Source organism: Bacillus rossius, assembly GCF_032445375.1.
Source record: "Bacillus rossius redtenbacheri isolate Brsri chromosome 4 unlocalized genomic scaffold, Brsri_v3 Brsri_v3_scf4_2, whole genome shotgun sequence".
Lineage (NCBI taxonomy): Eukaryota > Metazoa > Arthropoda > Insecta > Phasmatodea > Bacillidae > Bacillus > Bacillus rossius.
The window spans coordinates 33,654,246-33,673,398 of NW_026962011.1; the positions used below are offsets into that span (position 1 = coordinate 33,654,246).

Consider the following 19,153-nt stretch of genomic DNA (forward strand, 5'->3'; position numbering starts at 1 on the left):
AAAGATTTTTGAAGAATTATACATAAAGAACTGTCAAGTATAGAACATATTTAATAAATAAAAATATTTTTACGACTTATTTTTAATTGGTTTAGCGTAAGTCTATTTTAACTTTTATTTAAAATTAAGTACCTACCTTATTTTCTATCTCCCGGTTTAGTGACTTTGAGAATATATTTTTCCTTGATGAAATCTTAACTCTTTTCCATCTGACGAAGAAGCCAATTAAAAAATAAACTAAGACTCGCGCACTTATTGTATGTTAAGACTGCCATCGTTTTAAATTACTGTAATTTTTTTAGTTATAGTCATGCTTAGTATAATAACATAATATGCCTTATTACGCATACATTTCAGTATTCATGAAACCAGTGCATTTTTATTTGAAATGTAGAGCAGTTACCAAATTTCTTATCTCGCATATTGATCTTTTGGTATGGCTAGTATTACTTAAACTAAATTTTTGAATTTTCACTGATGCACTGTTTTCCCTTTTCTATGTGATTTAGAAAATATAGCAATATACGTAAACCAATTAAACCAAAATCATCCTGAATTTTTATTACCGAAAAAAGTTAATTACAAAAAATTTTAATGTGCGTATTTTAATATTGAATTTATATATATCTTGCCAATACTGATTTAGTGGGTTACATTTTTTTTTTTTTTTAAATAATATCTACCCCTTTTACTACTTAATAGATAACGTTGAATAAGAGAAGGTTGTTTAAGGTATGTTGATTTTCCTTGCCAATATCTAAAAGTAAATTTGTACAAACGCGAAATATAGTTTAAATAAGTATTTTACTTTTAAAATAAAACCATATTTTGAACGTAACACTGACTATTGGCCCAATACAAAGTTTTAATAGCTAATTTTCACTTCACTCGGGTACAGAATCCCATCATTCAGTGATTTCCGTGGCTAGCTTCTTTTGGGATTTCATCATTCTCAAACGACGGTAAGGGAAGCTCCTCTTCAAGGTCGCCTAACGATGTTGATAAGACCTGCCGGGTAATTTGAATCGTTGGTCTGGGATTTTCGAAAAGGGGGGGGGGGGGTGAAGGATGATGTCACGACTGGGCTGGTTAACTTAGTTCTGCCAAATACCGCCAGGGGCGTATACAGCCGATACCCAGCGATGAAAGCGATCGCAGCGGCGGAGCTTGGAACTACAACAATTCTTCTAAGAAACCGGACAGAAAATTTAACCTGGGCTCGCGACTTCTATACATTATATATATTCAATGGTCTTACTAGCGACTGGCAAGCCGAGCCGGGTGGTTCATGTTGCGGCGGGCGGGGATATTGTTGCCTGGCTACGGCGAGTCAAGGTCACGCATCGCTTTTCGGTTTAGTAGAAATCGGGCGAGAAAAAAAAATACACGTGATATCTCTCTACACCCCCTCCCCCCCTTGTGATATTTCGTGATTTCCCCCCCCCCCCCCCTTTTCGAGCCTCACGTGATTAATGGACGATCCCTAATGTTTCTTGAAAAATGTTTGATCTAGAGTTCATATTAATCCACACAATGTGTGAATAGCTATTATAGCAGTGCCCTGAATTGCACGCTTATGCTGCATCCTTAATTTATTGTGTTCGTCATTAATGGTAATTATTACATTCTTGTGTAATTCTTCTTTGCTTAAAGCAGAAGCCATGGAGATGATTTTCTTAAATTTATATTGCCTTTGTAAATTCAACTTTGATGGTTTTTTTGTTTCAATTTTTTTTTTTGCATATTTGTAATAAGACTTTGTGGCCAATTTATGTAGCCCCTTTCTTTTGGCGTTTTTACGCTCGTTCCATTTAATTATTTTGAACTTCGACCTATTTTTTATATTAGTATTTGTTTCCTATCTGTTGCGCACCTTCCATACCGACCGCGAAGGATTGGAACGTATACACAGGACCAGTGGCGTAGCCAGGATTTGCGTATGGGGGGTGTTAAGAAGCATGGCCCCCCTCCCCCCGTATTAAAGCGGGGGGTCCGGGGGTCCTCCCCCGGAAAAATTTGGATTTTAAGGTGTAAAATAGTGCTATTTTAGCAGTTTTCGGTGCTTAAATTTAAATATTGTAATGGTAAAAATTTTATTAATTTTAATATGAAATTTGTTTGAGTGATGAGTAAGAAATTAATTAAAGATTTGGTGCTAAGGGGGGGGGGTTAGAACCCCTAAAACCCCCCCCTGGCTACGCCCCTGCACAGGACTCCACCTGTCCTCTGTACCTTTAAGTTTCTTGCCGCTTGTTAGCTGACATTGGTTAGAAGCGTTTGACTCAAGTTCTAGACCACAAAACCGTGGGAATTCAATTATTAAAGTTCTTAAATGTTCTTATACGTTACAACTGCTGTTACGGTAAATAAAGACGATTTACATATTATGAATTACTAGCGATCCGTACCGGAATCGTGCGGATGCGATCTACTAACCAAGGCATCATTTAGATTTCATAAGTATCAAGTCATCGTCAGCTTTTTGTTTTTAAAAGACTGTATACATTTAACTCCTACTGCCCATAACTAATTTAATTGGATGATGATTAATACTATGTCGTTCAGAGTATCTTCGCAAATAACTCATTTTCAAACCAATTGTGAAAGATAAAAATTGTTACCGCGGGTCATCCTTAGACATATGCTATCGCGGAATTTTCTGTAGTCCTTTTAAGACCTATTCTGCTGTATATTAATTTGATGTATCAGTCATGTATGTCAGAGTAAACCATGTAAGTGCCCTAAAAACTTTTTGAATACAAAACATCGATATTTCTCTATTGTCTTTAAATTTAATATGAATGTATTAGTTACATGAAATATCTAAATTCTCTAAATTATGGTCAAAACCGCATCAAAATCTATTGTGTAATTTAGATGTAAGCGATCAAACAGACAGAAACCGATAGCGATGTTATTTTATAATATTTAGAGAAGATTGTAAAAAATGTACCTGTAACTAAACATTCTTATGTTATCAGCTGTCACACAGTATTTAAGCATCAAGTAATTTTTTTTAATAACAATATGGAATGTTGGTAGGCGCCATGATGCATTTACCCTGTTTTAAATTTTATCATTTTACTTTAAGGGAACGTTATGACTTACGAAGATGATTAATCAAACGGTTTAACTGGTAGGTACTTAATATCAGTTACATACATATATATACATATATAATTAGACTGTTTAACAAGTACAACACCTACAGTAACCCTTTACAATATTATAGTTAAAACTCTAATAGCGAAGAGAGCGTAAACGGGATTGACTACACTTACCAATACTTCCCTACCTGAAGCACTTATCACTGAATTATGTCTTTTAAGTCAAAACAAATATACATACATATACTTAGTGTTATAATAAGATTTAAAATGTTTCACAATTTTTGTTTTAATCTATCTATAGGACTGCAACTTTTTGTTTGAAAAATACTTCAACGATAGCGCTATGTTCGTAATGCTTTAGAGTATCAACAAAATGTTAAATATATTTTACGCCTTGTTTGTTCCCACACAATTTAACTGGATAGCTATTTTTTTTTAAAATGCGATCATAACCTTTTTATGAATTTAAATTTAGAAACTTTATTCCAAGATAGTTTCACTACCATAAAGTTTACTTTGGCACATGACACGCTTAGTACAGCCCCCCGATGTTCGCGAAAGTTAATGTGTACGGGTGCATGTTGCCACACTGCTTCCCTACTTGGAGCACAGCACTCACCGTCTGCATCCCGCGGCAGTAGAGGCGCCTGGCCAGTGTCCGTCTCCTCCGGCGCGCCCCGGCTAGTTCCCTGGACGGCCGCTGCGCGCCGCTCCGAGCGCTGCCCGCGGCCCGCGCAGGGTCTCCACAGTTAGTACTTTCGTACTAGATCTGGTACTTTTATAAATTTTTTAGTGGTTTAGTACAGATCTAGTAAATTTTTCTTTAATATAATAATATTATTGTAAATCATTATTTTTTTAGAAGCTATCGTATAGTTTTTATGCTAAGTATATCACAAACACAAATAAAACACTTAGGAAATTTACATTCTTTTAACATTATCACTGCACATTAAGGTGGTTTTTTTTCTTACATTCAAGGTCTAGCAACTACGCCATTTTACAGAATAAGAAATAAAAACTTAATGACGAGAACTTTGTCAGTTACTGAACTCGTTTTAGATTACAAACTTGCTAGAGGACTTGTTTGCTATCGACTTGTCGATTGCACTTCGTTCCTCGCATTTTTTTAAATGTTGACTTTCGGATTGAGGCAAACCTATTTCCTTATCTTCTGTCGCGACGAGTAATGCGGTCTGTGAACACAGAAAAAAAACACGGGGTCGAGATGCACCGCCAGTTCTGTCTTACGCTCCAGCCGAATAGTTGGTGTCTTCAACCACGCAAGTAAATATCATCACCTTCTTCACTTCACTGTCCCAGTTTCTGACGTATATCCACTATTTACTAAGCAAGTATAAGCGTTTTATGTTCTTTAGCTATCGCCAGGGACATATTTCATATAACCACACGCAGCTACATAAGAACAAACACAAAACAAGTACAAGGACATAAATGCTTTGCAGCTCTAAACAAAACATATAGCTATACACACATTTATTATAATCGTAATGTAATTTGGTACCCCATAAGAATATTGGTGGCGTCACCAATATGGCGACGCTTACATCATTACCACCCGTAGCTATATTATTACTGGACAACAGCAGGAATTCCGGTGTACGGATGGGGAACACTCACATGTTTATTTTTGCACAAAATACGTTGCACAAATTACCTACGGTGTCTTATTTTACACCTACAAATCCCACCTGGTTTAGTACATTTTGTGATACCACTTTTAAATAATTTATCTTAAGCTATGTTTTCAACGTCTCGGGAAGGGTCGTCGAGAAAACATAAGGGATAGGGGGAAAATAATTTTGTCGGGTTATCTTACCACTAACTAATGTACTACTTTTCAAAACCTCATTAAAAAAAACGTTACTCTGGCCATGACAACCCAAGCCCCGGGGATTGTGCCCCCCCCCCCCCTTCCTCAAACTGACGTAGGGCCTGGTCCCTGGTATCGTAGAGTATACGACACCCGGATGACTGCGAGATGTCTCGTGTGCCCCAGGAGAGATGACCGAGTCCAGCGAGGCCCAGGCGAAGAGAAAGGACCTGCCCAAGATGGCGGCGCCCGACGGAGGCTACGGTTGGGTCGTGGTGTTCGCGTACTTCCTGATCGTGGTGAGTCCGGGGTTGCCGCCCGCCCCGCCCCGCCGGGGTCCTTGGTGCGACTCGCCCCAGGCGCTCCCAAAGGCCAGGCGAGAAGGGGCGCTGTTCACTCTCTCGTCACGCGGTCACTTTGTTACTCCTTCGATGTCGAGATATTTCCCCCTTTACCCTGGTGATAGTAGGTAATTATAGTATGTTCTGGTACAGGGGCTGGGGGCGGGGAATTCAGGGATTCGAGGCAGCCATCTTGGATTTCGTCACTTCTGGCGGCCATTTTGGATTTTACCTTGACCATTGACCCCGGCGGCCATTTGGTTTTCTAGAACATTTCACTATTTTGTTTTTCTAGAACATTCCGCCATTTTGATTTATGACTTCACGTCCGCCATATTGAAAATCTTTATTTTTTATTCGATTTTAATGAAAAAATTAAAATTTATTAAAAAAACTTGATGACTTCGTCATCGAGCTCCTCACTTCTGTATGTTGCACTTTTCGTTACGATGCCATCATCGAGCCCCCCCACTCCTACACGTTGCAATTTTCGTTACGTCGATATCTTAATAATAAATTTAATATCAAAACATTTTTAAAGAAATATTAAAAATTATTTAATTAAATTATAACATAATTATACCATCGTTGTCTGTTGGCGGCAGCCATATTTTTAAGCGGAGATCGCCATTTTGATTTCATCTGTCATCATCGGGTGTAGGTTTCTAAAGTACGTCAGTGTATGTAAGTTAGAGTTTCTATAACCTACCAACATTATTATGAACCTTATAGACTAAAAATCCGCATAATCCACAGTAATTTAATTGCTGTGACAACCATTTTTTCTTAAAGACATAATCATTTATAGGTTTAAACTAAAATATATGTCATCAATACTATCGTTGTGGATGGATGGTTTTAATAATGATAATTTTATTACTCCATCTTAGCGGATCAGAAATTTTTCAGAGTCCTCACAGATCCGTGTTTGCGTACTCGTGTTTTAAAGCTGCATGTAAGCAGATATTTTAATGTTTGCGTATAATTTCACTCTTTTTAATATGATTAACTTGAGGAATAAAGGTTCTATATTAAAAATAATAAGCAGTATGTAGGTATAATCATATTTATTGAAATAAGCTCGGACGCTACAAAAACAAAATTACAAAAAAAGAAAAATGCATACACATAAAACAAAACTATGCAACAAAAACTGAAAACATATAGCAAAAAACGGAAACTATACAACAAAAACGGAAACTATACAACAAAAACAGTAACTATACAACAAAAACAGTAACGATACAACAAAACGGAAACTATATAACAAAAATGGATACTATACAGAAAAAAATGGAAACTATACAACAAAAAAAGGAAACGAAATCCAAGATGGCCGCCTCGAGTCCCTGAATCCCCCGCCCCCAGCCCCTGTCCCAGAACATACTATAATTACCTACTACTGAGCACGAGGACATCCATCCGAGATCATTGTGAAAGCTATCAGGATCCTCCGACACATTCATTTGCTTGCTTCTTCCTGCGCGGTTCGCAGTATCCGCTGGCAAGTAATATTTTAAGAAAAGTGGAATCATTTCATTTTTGACGTGACAACGTCTAATAAATCGATTAACTCCGGCTGCACGCACGAAAAAGTATGACTCATTTTCCCGTTACGTTCATTGTCCCGTTACGCTCATTGTACGCTTGCGCCGCATCTATCTCTCTTCCACTCGATTGGAACAACCATCGATTTGACCTTTTCGAGGCATATTAAACTTGAATAACTCCCATTCGTTTCGTACTTTTCCTATCATCGTCCTATCCTTAACAGAATAACACAGATTGGAAGAAGTTAAATAGCAAACATGTATAAAAGTTATACTTAAAATAATCTGTTCGTTAAAGTAAAAAACATATTTGAATTAATGAGTGCAAATAAAAGTAAATTTATCAATTAAATTGTATATTTCATTTCACTCCTTCTTTGTATGCATACAAAATAGTGATAATACAATAAAATTAATTCAATTTTATTTATAAAAGTATGCAATCATTTCATCAATGTTTTGTTACGACGTTGTCACGTTAAACTATCGTCCGTAAACCGACTTTACAGACAACCAATTTTTTTTATATCTAACGCCAAGCACTTCACAATGACCGACGTTGTTAGCCCACTGTATTCGTCTGTGTTCTTATATTATTTTTTTCCTTCAACGGAATTCTTGTGCTGTATGATATATATATATATGTTGAACACTTTTTTTTCCGTGCTGTTAAAGTTGTGTTGTCCATCACACTTGTTTAGTTCTTCTTAGGTTCCGTTTGTCCGACATAAGATGGTTTAGTCTTGTTTTCTGTGAATTTTTTATCTTCTTTTATATATTTATTTGTTTATTTATTGATTTTCGGTATTTTTTCCTTTTCCAACAGTGCAAAACTGCATTAAATCACTGAAAGACTCGCTTAATGTTTTATTTTTTCTTTGCAGGGCCCTAGCGCGACCACGCCGATGGTGTTCGGTCTTGTCTACAGAGATGTCTTCGCGGAGCTGAACCTTTCTCCGACCGAGATATCTGTCCTTCTGAATATCAACGCCGCGGTCGGATTTGGCTTCGGTACGGATGCGCATTTTTAGCGGCGTTCGCAGTCAGTGGCGGATTCATAGGGGGGGGGGGGGCGCAGGAGGCAACCCCCCCCCCCCCCCCTTGACCAGGGCAGCCCAGCACCAAGCATGGTTCTTGGCAAGGGGAGGGCGCGCACCCGGCCGCCGATGTTATACAATACACATTCATACACTTACCTTTAACGACTTCATGTCTTGGAAACAGTTTGAATAAAGTTTTATTAAGCTTTTCATGTGACTTGATTAGTTTTACACCAATAGCTCAAGATGTCTTTTAGCGGCGGGATAAATACGTGTGTCAACAACAGTAAATATTCTGGCGAGACGTAAATGAAACGGATAGAGCTTGGAAAAAGATCTCTGGCTGCATCCAAGCAACCAAGGTGACGTAAGAAGGGAGTGTGTGGAAGAGGTAGACCTGCGCCCCCCCCCCCCCTTGAGATTTTTCTGTATCCGCCACTGTTCGCAGTGGACCAGGGTGTACAGTCATTTACTTTTTAAGGTGATATTTTTTCGAAGTCGTCGAAGCATCCGTGTTGCTGTTGTTAAGTATTTTTCGGAACAATTCCCTGAGCTCTACGGTCACCTTATCCAGCACCCTGCTGCCTAAAGCAATGGGTAGGAGGTGGCGTTCTCTCGCTACTGACATATTAAACCTAGAAACCTGCGTTTCAAATGTATCTTTTATTTTTATTTTTAACTGGCAGTGTTTTGAAACATTTCTGGTTATCGTTGGGCTTGGAAAAGGCTATAAATGCGGAAAACGAAATGTGGCCGAGAATAAAGAAAATAATGTACTTCGTTCAGAATTAAAAAAAAAATATATATATATATATATATATATATATATATATATATATATGTAGCAGTTTTTATTCAAAAGTTAATTGTCATTTCGTTTTCGTTAACAACAGTGCTTTGAGAATACTAAGTTATGGATAGTGTTGTTGTTAAGAGAAGCTGATAATTGAGGCTTGTGATTTTAAATGGCGAAAGTTAGCGAATGGATCCCCGGTGGTGGTTTCACAAGCATCACTTTTGCCATCAGAGCTTTTCAAGGATTCTTTGTTGATTATAATAATTTTTTAAAGTAAATATTCAAATACAATACACCCAGTCTTTGTTTTAAGGGGTTGTTTCCAAAATGAACCTTCGACATTAGCAAAAATTTTAAAATGGGTAAAAGTTTATTTTCTCCTTAGTATATTACAAATACTACCTCAAGTAAAAAAAAGTAAGTATATATTTATGAAGGTTTGTAATTTTGTATCTAAAACAAGATGAAATCTTTTGTTACTTGTTAGTTGGACTTTTTTTAATACTTAAAATTTCTTTTACGGACTACTATTTGGATTCGTCGTAAAGTTTATTATAAAAGACTTAAATCCTACAAAGTAAATGACACTAGAAATTTATTTATTTGTGTGTACATGATCACCAGATATTTATATTTTATTGTATAGACACAAGAGTATTGTAAATGTTTAACTTTGTGTAGCACTGTTCAACGGACCCCTTATTCGACGGTTTGGATACCGCAAGATGGCGGTTCTGGGGACAACGCTCAACGCGGGTGGACTTGTGTTTACATCAGCTGCAGTTTCCTTAGTGCAGATTGTGGTCGCATATGGCATTATCGCATGTAAGTTCGCTACTATAAAGCAATTATTTTTGTTTTTCGTTTTCAAGTTTTATGATTAAGTAAATACAGTAAGATTGTTACATGGACACGCAAAGAGCTAGGAGGCGATAGGACCTTCCACATCATCATGGTCTCCGAACCACATCAAGCCGACTGTGTGCTCATAAATTTCAGTTGTGTAAGAGGTTGGGTTTAATTCCTTGCAACCTCTTTGTATGGACGTGCGATAAGCCCTAGCGACTTCCTTATGCCGGAATAGGTTGAGGTAAAAAGTCTGCACATTAAAAGAAATGTTAAAAAAAGGTTTCACCTCGCAGGTAGTACCTAGAGAAATATTGAATGTTTCGGAGCTTTATATCAAAATGAGGGGGGAAACAAGTTTGGAAGGGATGTGGCTGTAAGTACCTCGAAAGGCCGCTAATTATTATAGACTTAATAAAAAAATGAACACATCTGAAAGGAAAATAAGTTCTTCGCAAAAACATTGTTTGCAAGATGCCTGATATCGCACATAAAAAGTTGAAAGTTGCTCCAAATCAAGCTCACAAACAAGGTTTTTTTTAAATTGTTGGTATTATTCGTAATATATCTACACTGCACAGCTTACTAAACATAAATGACACTAAATGGAACACGTAGGAAAGCTGAGTGGGGAATGGATTAATTAGTGCTTAAAATCTCGATGATAAATATAGGGGTCATCAGACATGATGAGGGGCAATGATATGAGAATGAAGCATTGATTATGAATTCATTATTGGGAGAAAATCTAGAACTCCAAGAAAACACACTGGAAAACGGCAACATCCACCATGTCCCCTAAAATATATTTGGGTTTCACCCCGCCGAGAATCTGAGCTCTACCACACCTTGAGTAAGAAGCGAGTGGATCTGATAGCGCGGCCACTGTGATCTCCTTGGGAAGGTGAGGGTGACATCTTGTCCAGCCAGGGGCGCAACAACTAAATTTCCAAAAGGGGGGGGGGGCAATATATCTTTTTATAAAGAATCATCGATCCCCCCTATTGAAGCGGGGGGTCCGGGGGTCCTCCCCCGGGAAAATTTGTATTTCAAGGTGGAAAATGGTGCTATTTAAGCAGTTTTATTATCTAAAAATTGATTACACAGCACTTTCTTTGCCCCCGTTTGCCCTCACTTCAAGGTTTCAGAGGGGGGGGGGAGAATACCCTTGCCCCCTCTTGTTGTTGCACCCTTGTGTCCAGCTGTCCAAATGCAGAATATCCCGATCGGGCGCGAGTGCCATCAAGCGACGTAGTTTCTGTCGGCAGCCCTGGGGATGGGGATGATGCTTCAGGCTTCGCAAGTGGCCATCAACTCGTACTTCCAAGCGAGGAAGAGCAGGGCCATGGGGCTCGCCATGACGGCGGTGGGCGCCTGCGCGATACTGCTGCCCCAGCTGATGGTCGCCGTGATGGGCAGCTACGGGTCCCGCGGGGCGGGTCTCGTCCTGGCCGGCGTGATGCTGCAGGCCTTGGTCGGAGCCGCGCTGCTCCAGCCCGTCAGACACCACGCGAGGAGGCGCCGGCAACACGTGGACCCGCGGCGGCCGCCCGCACCGTCGCGAGGTGGGCACATTGGCGCAGCTGTGTTCATAAAGTTAGGGGGGGACAAATAATGATTTTGATGTCATGTAAACCCATTCCCCTCTTATTAAGGGGAGGGGGGGGTCCGGGGGTCCTCCACCGAAAAATTTTGATTTTATAAGTGCAAAATAGCACTTTTTAAGCAGTTTTTGTATCTAACCATTGTATAAATCGATGATAAATTTTTTATTATTTCCTTAAGATAAAATTTGACGAGTGAAGTAATTACAAATAAAGTTGGGCAGAATAATATTATAAAATAAAAATATCACGGTCTAGAAAGTTGGGGGGGACAGTCCCCTCCACCCAAAAAGTTCAGGGGGACACGTCCCCCCTGTCCTCCCCCGGTTCCTACGCCCCTGGGTGGGCAACCCTGTCGGTCACCTGCTACGTCTAGCACACTGTCCTACCTTAGAGGTGTACCAGTACTGTGTGGCCACCGAGTCCACACGAGATATCCGGACCACGGCACGTCCACCACTTTTCTAAACAGAAATCTGAACAAGAACTGAAAGAAAAGACGAGGAACCACTGTGGTTACAATTATTTTAGGTATATTTTTAAAAATACTCATTCACAAAATTATTATTATTATTATTTAGAATTTTAATTTCCTCAGCATGTTTATCAACACAAAATCGTTTTCAAATTTAAATTAATCTTATCAAGCCGACACTAATAGAACATACATACATGCACATTTTCACTCTTCCAGAATTTTAATGCTGCTGATACAATAGCAACATAAATAATGTGTGCCGCTGCTTCTAAGTTATTGTTATCTTTATTAGTGTAATGTTGCATTTATAAAAGGGCATTTTTTTTTGCTTTAGTATGTAAAACTACTGCAAAAACGTTTCTAATATTTTGAAATAAATGTACTAGTTTAGTTCGTATGTATTCTACTTATGACCTAACTTATGACATTCTCTAATTAATTATGTTATAACTTTTAGATGAAATTAACAAGAATGAAAACTTTGATGAAGGAAATGAAGTCAATAAATCTCAGAATTTTACGAAATCACTAAACCTGGTGCAAAATGGAGGTACGGTGACCCATGATGAGAAAATAGACAGCGATACAGAACCGTTTATTAAGCCTAATAATGATGTTTCATTAAAGATGACACCCATGTCGAGCAAAGAAGGGTCAGAAGAGACAACGGTGTTGTTGGCTTCACATGGAGATCATCCGGAAGATGGCAAAGCCATAAAAGAAAACAATGCTGAACCTAGTCGGTAAGTGAATTTAATGTCAAAAAGTACATATATTTTACAATTTTAGGCTTCTGTTCAAGACGCACTGCTCAAGGTTTAGGTAACACTCTCAGTTATATTTTTCTGTATTGATGGAAATAATGGTTCTTAATGACCTTATTTCATAAATAGTAAAATTTGACAAACAGTTGGTTTTCGTAAATGTGTCATGCACGATTTCTTTCAATAGCAATTAATAAATTACTGTCTGGTATGAAAATAAATGGGTAGAAGTTTCAATGTAAAAATCATGCGAATATGATACTGGTAAAGTTCGCCGAAATGCAAGTTAAAATATGGCATTATACAAAACTACTATTTTTTTTTTACTGAACAACGGTTTTTTAAGCTGAAAATGCAAAATGTTCCAAGATGCCACTAACATTTTGATGCAAAATCGTCTTAGTGTTTTTCCTCAATGGTATCATGTCCTGAATTTCTGAAAACTGCCATCTACAATTCCAGACTTCTCAGGTGTTATTTGTGATGGCTGGCAGTAATTTTATCTCCACACGGTGAGCAGACTAAAAAATCTGATTTCCCTAATCTAAAATATAGTGGTATGAAGGCACCAAGTTGCTAACTTGAGATACTGATAATTTCTTGACTGACTACATGTATATTTAAGTATATTTGTGTAACTATTTAAACTTACCTCTTCAATTGCAGGCCACCACCGAGAAGAACATTAACATCAGACCGAAGTGACGGAGATCATATTGAAAACAAAGGCATCCTTGCAATTTTTCTTTCGAAGATTTCTACAGTTTTAGACCTGGGAATTATGACAAATGCACTGTATGCTAACGTGATCGTGAGCATGTCGCTGGCTTTTGCTTCGGAGACAAATTTCTCGATTATGACACCTCTGATCCTGGCTAGCATGGGCTTCGAAGCTGGGCAAGTGGCCACGATAATGTCCTCCATGGCGATCATCGATATATTCGCCAGGTTACTGACTCCTTTCGCCATGGAGAGACTAAAGATCAACTTGAGGACTGTTTATTTTGTCAGCATCATCTTTCTTATTGTCTTCAGATCAAGTAAGTTGTTTGCTTCCCCAGGATTGTGAAATGTTTTAAAATCACGTAAGTTAGGTACTGTGTTTAAATGACTCGCCAAAAGTCCGAAAATGTTGTTCATTTTGGATGTAATGTGATTAGCAAGTCACTGACCGGATTTTCGTTGGGTCATCGGTGTCATAAATGTAGAATTAATGTTTTAAACTCTACTAATTAGAAATTTTAAAGACTAGTCAACTCCATGTGAAATATTCGTGGCACTTGGAAGTTTTGAGCAAAGCCATATTAATTTAGGTACATGGCAATATAATTATCCCTTTATACTTATAAATATTTGCATTTCACTTGAACTGACTAATATCATGGAAACCGAAGTACAGACAGATTGCTGAAAGCTGGCGAAAGGAAAAAAACCCCCTCAAATGTAAAGTGGTGATTCCATGACCACGAGATTCTAAAATGTTTTAAAATATTTATTTGTGGGTATATGTAAATTCACGTGTAAATACAAACAATGTATACTGCTGGAGTCTTCGTCAATAATAAAATAATTCATATTATTTGGGGTCCTTCCAAAAAAGTATTAAAATTAATAAAATAAATAACGTATATTTTTGTATCATGAATGAAATGAAAAAAAAAAAACTGGTTGTACATTTTAAGAATTATTAAAATATATCGATCTAAACAAATTACACATATTACCCTAATTGGTGCTTTAACTTCTAACAGAAGAATATGTACAACATTATAGATAGATGTTTTGTAGATTATAGAAAAGATAGCAGTATTTTGATACCTGACTGTCTTTGTTTCAGTCCTAGTGCTGCTGAACAGCTTTAGGTCGGTGCTGGTCCTGGGGGCAGGCCTGGGCATTGCCAAGGGCATCAGGAACGTGTACACAAACATTGTGATACCTTCATACGTGCCCATCGAGAGGCTTGCATCGGCCATCGGACTGCACATGGCCTTTTCCGCACTGCTGTTTCTGTCATTCGGTCCTATTCTCGGTAAATAAAAGGAAGAAAAAACATGTCAGTAGAGAATATCGGGGTCCACATTGCAAGTGTTCTGGCAATGCTATGCTTGCAGGCAAGGTGGTAGAGGCAGCCGGGGATCATAGCGCTAGTGTCCTGGTATGAATGTGCCAGCAGACATGCCAGTAGAGAATATCGGGGACCACATTGCAAGTGTTCTGGCAATGCTGTGCCCGCAGGCAAGGTGGTAGAGGCGGCCGGGGACCACAGCGCTAGTGTCCTGGTATGAATGCGCCAGCAGACATGCCAGTAGAGAATATCGGGGACCACATTGCAAGTGTTCTGGCAATGCTGTGCCCGCAGGCAAGGTGGTAGAGGCGGCCGGGGACCACAGCGCTAGTGTCCTGGTATGAATGCGCCAAAAGACATGCCAGTAGAGAATATCGGGGACCACATTGCAAGTGTTCTGGCAATGCTGTGCCCGCAGGCAAGGTGGTAGAGGCGGCCGGGGACCAAAGCGCTAGTGTCCTGGTATGAATGCGCCAGCAGACATGCCAGTAGAGAATATCGGGGACCACATTGCAAGTGTTCTGGCAATGCTGTGCCCGCAGGCAAGGTGGTAGAGGCGGCCGGGGACCACAGAGCTAGTGTCCTGGTATGAATGCGCCAGCAGACATGCCAGTAGAGAATATCGGGGACCAAATTCCAAGTGTTCTGGAAATGCTGTGCCCGCAGGCAAGGTGGTAGAGGCGGCCGGGGACCACAGAGCTAGTGTCCTGGTATGAATGCGCCAGCAGACATGCCAGTAGAGAATATCGGGGACCAAATTCCAAGTGTTCTGGAAATGCTGTGCCCGCAGGCAACGTGGTAGAGGCGGCCGGGGACCACAGAGCTAGTGTCCTGGTATGAATGTGCCAGCAGACATGCCAGTAGAGAATATCGGGGACCACATTGCAAGTGTTCTGGCAGTGCTGTGCCCGCAGGCAAGGTGGTAGAGGCAGCCGGGGATCACAGCGCTAGTGTCCTGGTATGAATGTGCCAGCAGACATGCCAGTAGAGAATATCGGGGACCACATTGCAAGTGTTCTGGCAATGCTGTGCCCGCAGGCAAGGTGGTAGAGGCGGCCGGGGACCACAGCGCTAGTGTCCTGGTATGAATGCGCCAGCAGACATGCCAGTAGAGAATATCGGGGACCACATTGCAAGTGTTCTGACAATGCTATGCCCGCAGGCAAGGTGGTAGAGGCGGCCGGGGACCACAGCGCTAGTGGCGCCAGCAGACATGCCAGTAGAGAATATCGGGGACCACATTGCAAGTGTTCTGGCAATGCTGTGCCCGCAGGCAAGGTGGTAGAGGCGGCCGGGGACCACAGCGCTAGTGTCCTGGTATGAATGCGCCAGCAGACATGCCAGTAGAGAATATCGGGGACCACACTGCAAGTGTTCTGGCAATGCTGTGCCCGCAGGCAAGGTGGTAGAGGCGGCCGGGGACCAAAGCGCTAGTGTCCTGGTATGAATGCGCCAGCAGACATGCCAGTAGAGAATATCGGGGACCACATTGCAAGTGTTCTGGCAATGCTGTGCCCGCAGGCAAGGTGGTAGAGGCGGCCGGGGACCACAGAGCTAGTGTCCTGGTATGAATGCGCCAGCAGACATGCCAGTAGAGAATATCGGGGACCAAATTCCAAGTGTTCTGGAAATGCTGTGCCCGCAGGCAAGGTGGTAGAGGCGGCCGGGGACCACAGAGCTAGTGTCCTGGTATGAATGCGCCAGCAGACATGCCAGTAGAGAATATCGGGGACCAAATTCCAAGTGTTCTGGAAATGCTGTGCCCGCAGGCAACGTGGTAGAGGCGGCCGGGGACCACAGCGCTAGTGTCCTGGTATGAATGCGCCAGCAGACATGCCAGTAGAGAATATCGGGGACCAAATTCCAAGTGTTCTGGAAATGCTGTGCCCGCAGGCAAGGTGGTAGAGGCGGCCCGGGACCACAGAGCTAGTGTCCTGGTATGAATGCGCCAGCAGACATGCCAGTAGAGAATATCGGGGACCAAATTCCAAGTGTTCTGGAAATGCTGTGCCCGCAGGCAAGGTGGTAGAGGCGGCCGGGGACCACAGAGCTAGTGTCCTGGTATGAATGCGCCAGCAGACATGCCAGTAGAGAATATCGGGGACCAAATTCCAAGTGTTCTGGAAATGCTGTGCCCGCAGGCAACGTGGTAGAGGCGGCCGGGGACCACAGCGCTAGTGTCCTGGTATGAATGCGCCAGCAGACATGCCAGTAGAGAATATCGGGGACCAAATTCCAAGTGTTCTGGAAATGCTGTGCCCGCAGGCAAGGTGGTAGAGGCGGCCGGGGACCACAGAGCTAGTGTCCTGGTATGAATGCGCCAGCAGACATGCCAGTAGAGAATATCGGGGACCAAATTCCAAGTGTTCTGGAAATGCTGTGCCCGCAGGCAAGGTGGTAGAGGCGGCTGGGGACCACAGCGCTAGTGTCCTGGTATGAATGTGCCAGCAGACATGCCAGTAGAGAATATCGGGGACCACATTGCAAGTGTTCTGGCAATGCTGTGCCCGCAGGCAAGGTGGTAGAGGCGGCCGGGGACCACAGAGCTAGTGTCCTGGTATGAATGCGCCAGCAGACATGCCAGTAGAGAATATCGGGGACCAAATTCCAAGTGTTCTGGCAATGCTGTGCCCGCAGGCAAGGTGGTAGAGGCGGCCGGGGACCACAGCGCTAGTGTCCTGGTATGAATGCGCCAGCAGAAAGCCAGTAGAGTATATCGGGGACCAAATTCCAAGTGTTCTGGCAATACTGTGCCCGCAGGCAAGGTGGTAGAGGCGGCCTGGGACCACAGCGCTAGTGTCCTGGTATGAATGCGCCAGCAGAAATGCCAGTAGAGAATATCGGGGACCAAATTCCAAGTGTTCTGGCAATGCTGTGCCCGCAGGCAAGGTGGTAGAGGCGGCCGGGGACCACAGCGCTAGTGTCCTGGTATGAATGCGCCAGCAGAAAGCCAGTAGAGAATATCGGGGACCAAATTCCAAGTGTTCTGGCAATACTGTGCCCGCAGGCAAGGTGGTAGAGGCGGCCTGGGACCACAGCGCTAGTGTCCTGGTATGAATGCGCCAGCAGAAATGCCAGTAGAGAATATCGGGGACCAAATTCCAAGTGTTCTGGCAATGCTGTGCCCGCAGGCAAGGTGGTAGAGGCGGCCGGGGACCACAGCGCTAGTGTCCTGGTATGAATGTGCCAGCAGACATGCCAGTAGAGAATATCGGGGACCAAATTCCAAGTGTTCTGGCAATGCTGTGCCCGCAGGCAAGGTGGTAGAGGCGGCCGGGGACCACAGCGCTAGTGTCCTGGTATGAATGCGCCAGCAGAAAGCCAGTAGAGAATATCGGGGACCAAATTCCAAGTGTTCTGGCAATACTGTGCCCGCAGGCAAGGTGGTAGAGGCGGCCTGGTACCACAGCGCTAGTGTCCTGGTATGAATGCGCCAGCAGAAATGCCAGTAGAGAATATCGGGGACCAAATTCCAAGTGTTCTGGCAATGCTGTGCCCGCAGGCAAGGTGGTAGAGGCGGCCGGGGACCACAGCGCTAGTGTCCTGGTATGAATGTGCCAGCAGACATGCCAGTAGAGAATATCGGGGACCACACTGCAAGTGTTCTGGCAATGCTGTGCCCGCAGGCAAGGTGGCAGAGGCAGCCGGGGACCACAGCGCTAGTGTCCTGGTATGAATGCGCCAGCAGACATGCCAGTAGAGAATATCGGGGACCACATTGCAAGTGTTCTGGCAATGCTGTGCCCGCAGGCAAGGTGGTAGAGGCGGCCGGGGACCATAGCGCTAGTGTCCTGGTATGAATGCGCCAGCAGACATGCCAGTAGAGAATATCGGGGACCACATTGCAAGTGTTCTGGCAATGCTGTGCCCGCAGGCAAGGTGGTAGAGGCGGCCGGGGACCACAGCGCTAGTGTCCTGGTATGAATGCGCCAGCAGACATGCCAGTAGAGAATATCGGGGACCACACTGCAAGTGTTCTGGCAATGCTGTGCCCGCAGGCAAGGTGGTAGAGGCGGCCGGGAACTACCACGCCTCTGTCCACACTATAAACGGGATCACCGTGGTGGCTGTGGCCATGTGGCTGTGGGACCTGCTGGTCTCCGGCAGGCGGAGGTCACGTCCAGCCGCAGGGACCGCGCCTTGAAGAGTCCCGGCGGCTGTCGCGGCGAACAAGCATGCTGTTGGCGTCCTCTTGTGATCTTTCTGAGTGCTTATATTGTTGATGGCTTTCGCAATAAATTAAATGAACGAACTACCCTTTAATCAAATAATAGACTGTTTCACTATATTTATTTTTTCGTTTACATAGTTTTATTCTGCAATATGATATTTATTATGTAAAAAAATACAAGTTTTATCGATTCAATATCATCATTTTTAATTTTCAAATGCTTTCGATACTTTTTTCTTAACGGAATATTTTAATACTTTTTTTTAAATTTGATGATTCGCATTTAGAGTATGCGAAATTATTTTCAGTATCAAGATCATACTGCAAATTTATCAGTTAAAAATGTTTTTACTGAACTATTACAATATATTTCGCCCATTTATTTAATTGCATACAGTCAACAATTTGTATATCTTAGTAAAAAATTAATTTAATTAATCTCTATACCACTATATAAATTGTAAAAAATAATTTTAATTTGTTTGTACCGTAGGTATTTATTGAATTTACTATAGCATGTTGAAAACTAAACGTAACTTTGCAGAGGTACTTTC

At 41.9% G+C, this 19,153-nt stretch overlaps 2 protein-coding genes across 2 annotated transcripts in view; one reads left to right on the plus strand and one right to left on the minus strand.

Annotated features, from left to right (window-relative positions):
* The window catches only part of LOC134542435 (pyridoxal kinase), a 45,560-nt gene extending 41,658 nt beyond the window's left edge, over positions 1-3,902 (minus strand). Inside the window, exon 1 of the mRNA XM_063386672.1 lies at positions 3,730-3,902. Within this exon, the coding sequence (XP_063242742.1) occupies positions 3,730-3,738 (9 nt within the window). The 5' untranslated portion in view covers positions 3,739-3,902. The remainder of the gene's footprint in view (positions 1-3,729) is intronic.
* On the plus strand, positions 3,747-18,680 carry LOC134542434 (monocarboxylate transporter 7-like). The gene is made up of 9 exons (XM_063386670.1): positions 3,747-3,858; positions 5,131-5,243; positions 7,720-7,846; positions 9,353-9,496; positions 10,786-11,082; positions 12,057-12,342; positions 13,030-13,403; positions 14,201-14,392; positions 18,427-18,680. Exons 2-9 carry the CDS (start codon positions 5,136-5,138, stop codon positions 18,570-18,572), a joined length of 1,674 nt encoding a protein of 557 aa, XP_063242740.1. The 5' UTR covers positions 3,747-3,858; positions 5,131-5,135; the 3' UTR covers positions 18,573-18,680.
* Positions 18,681-19,153: the final 473 nt, after the last annotated feature.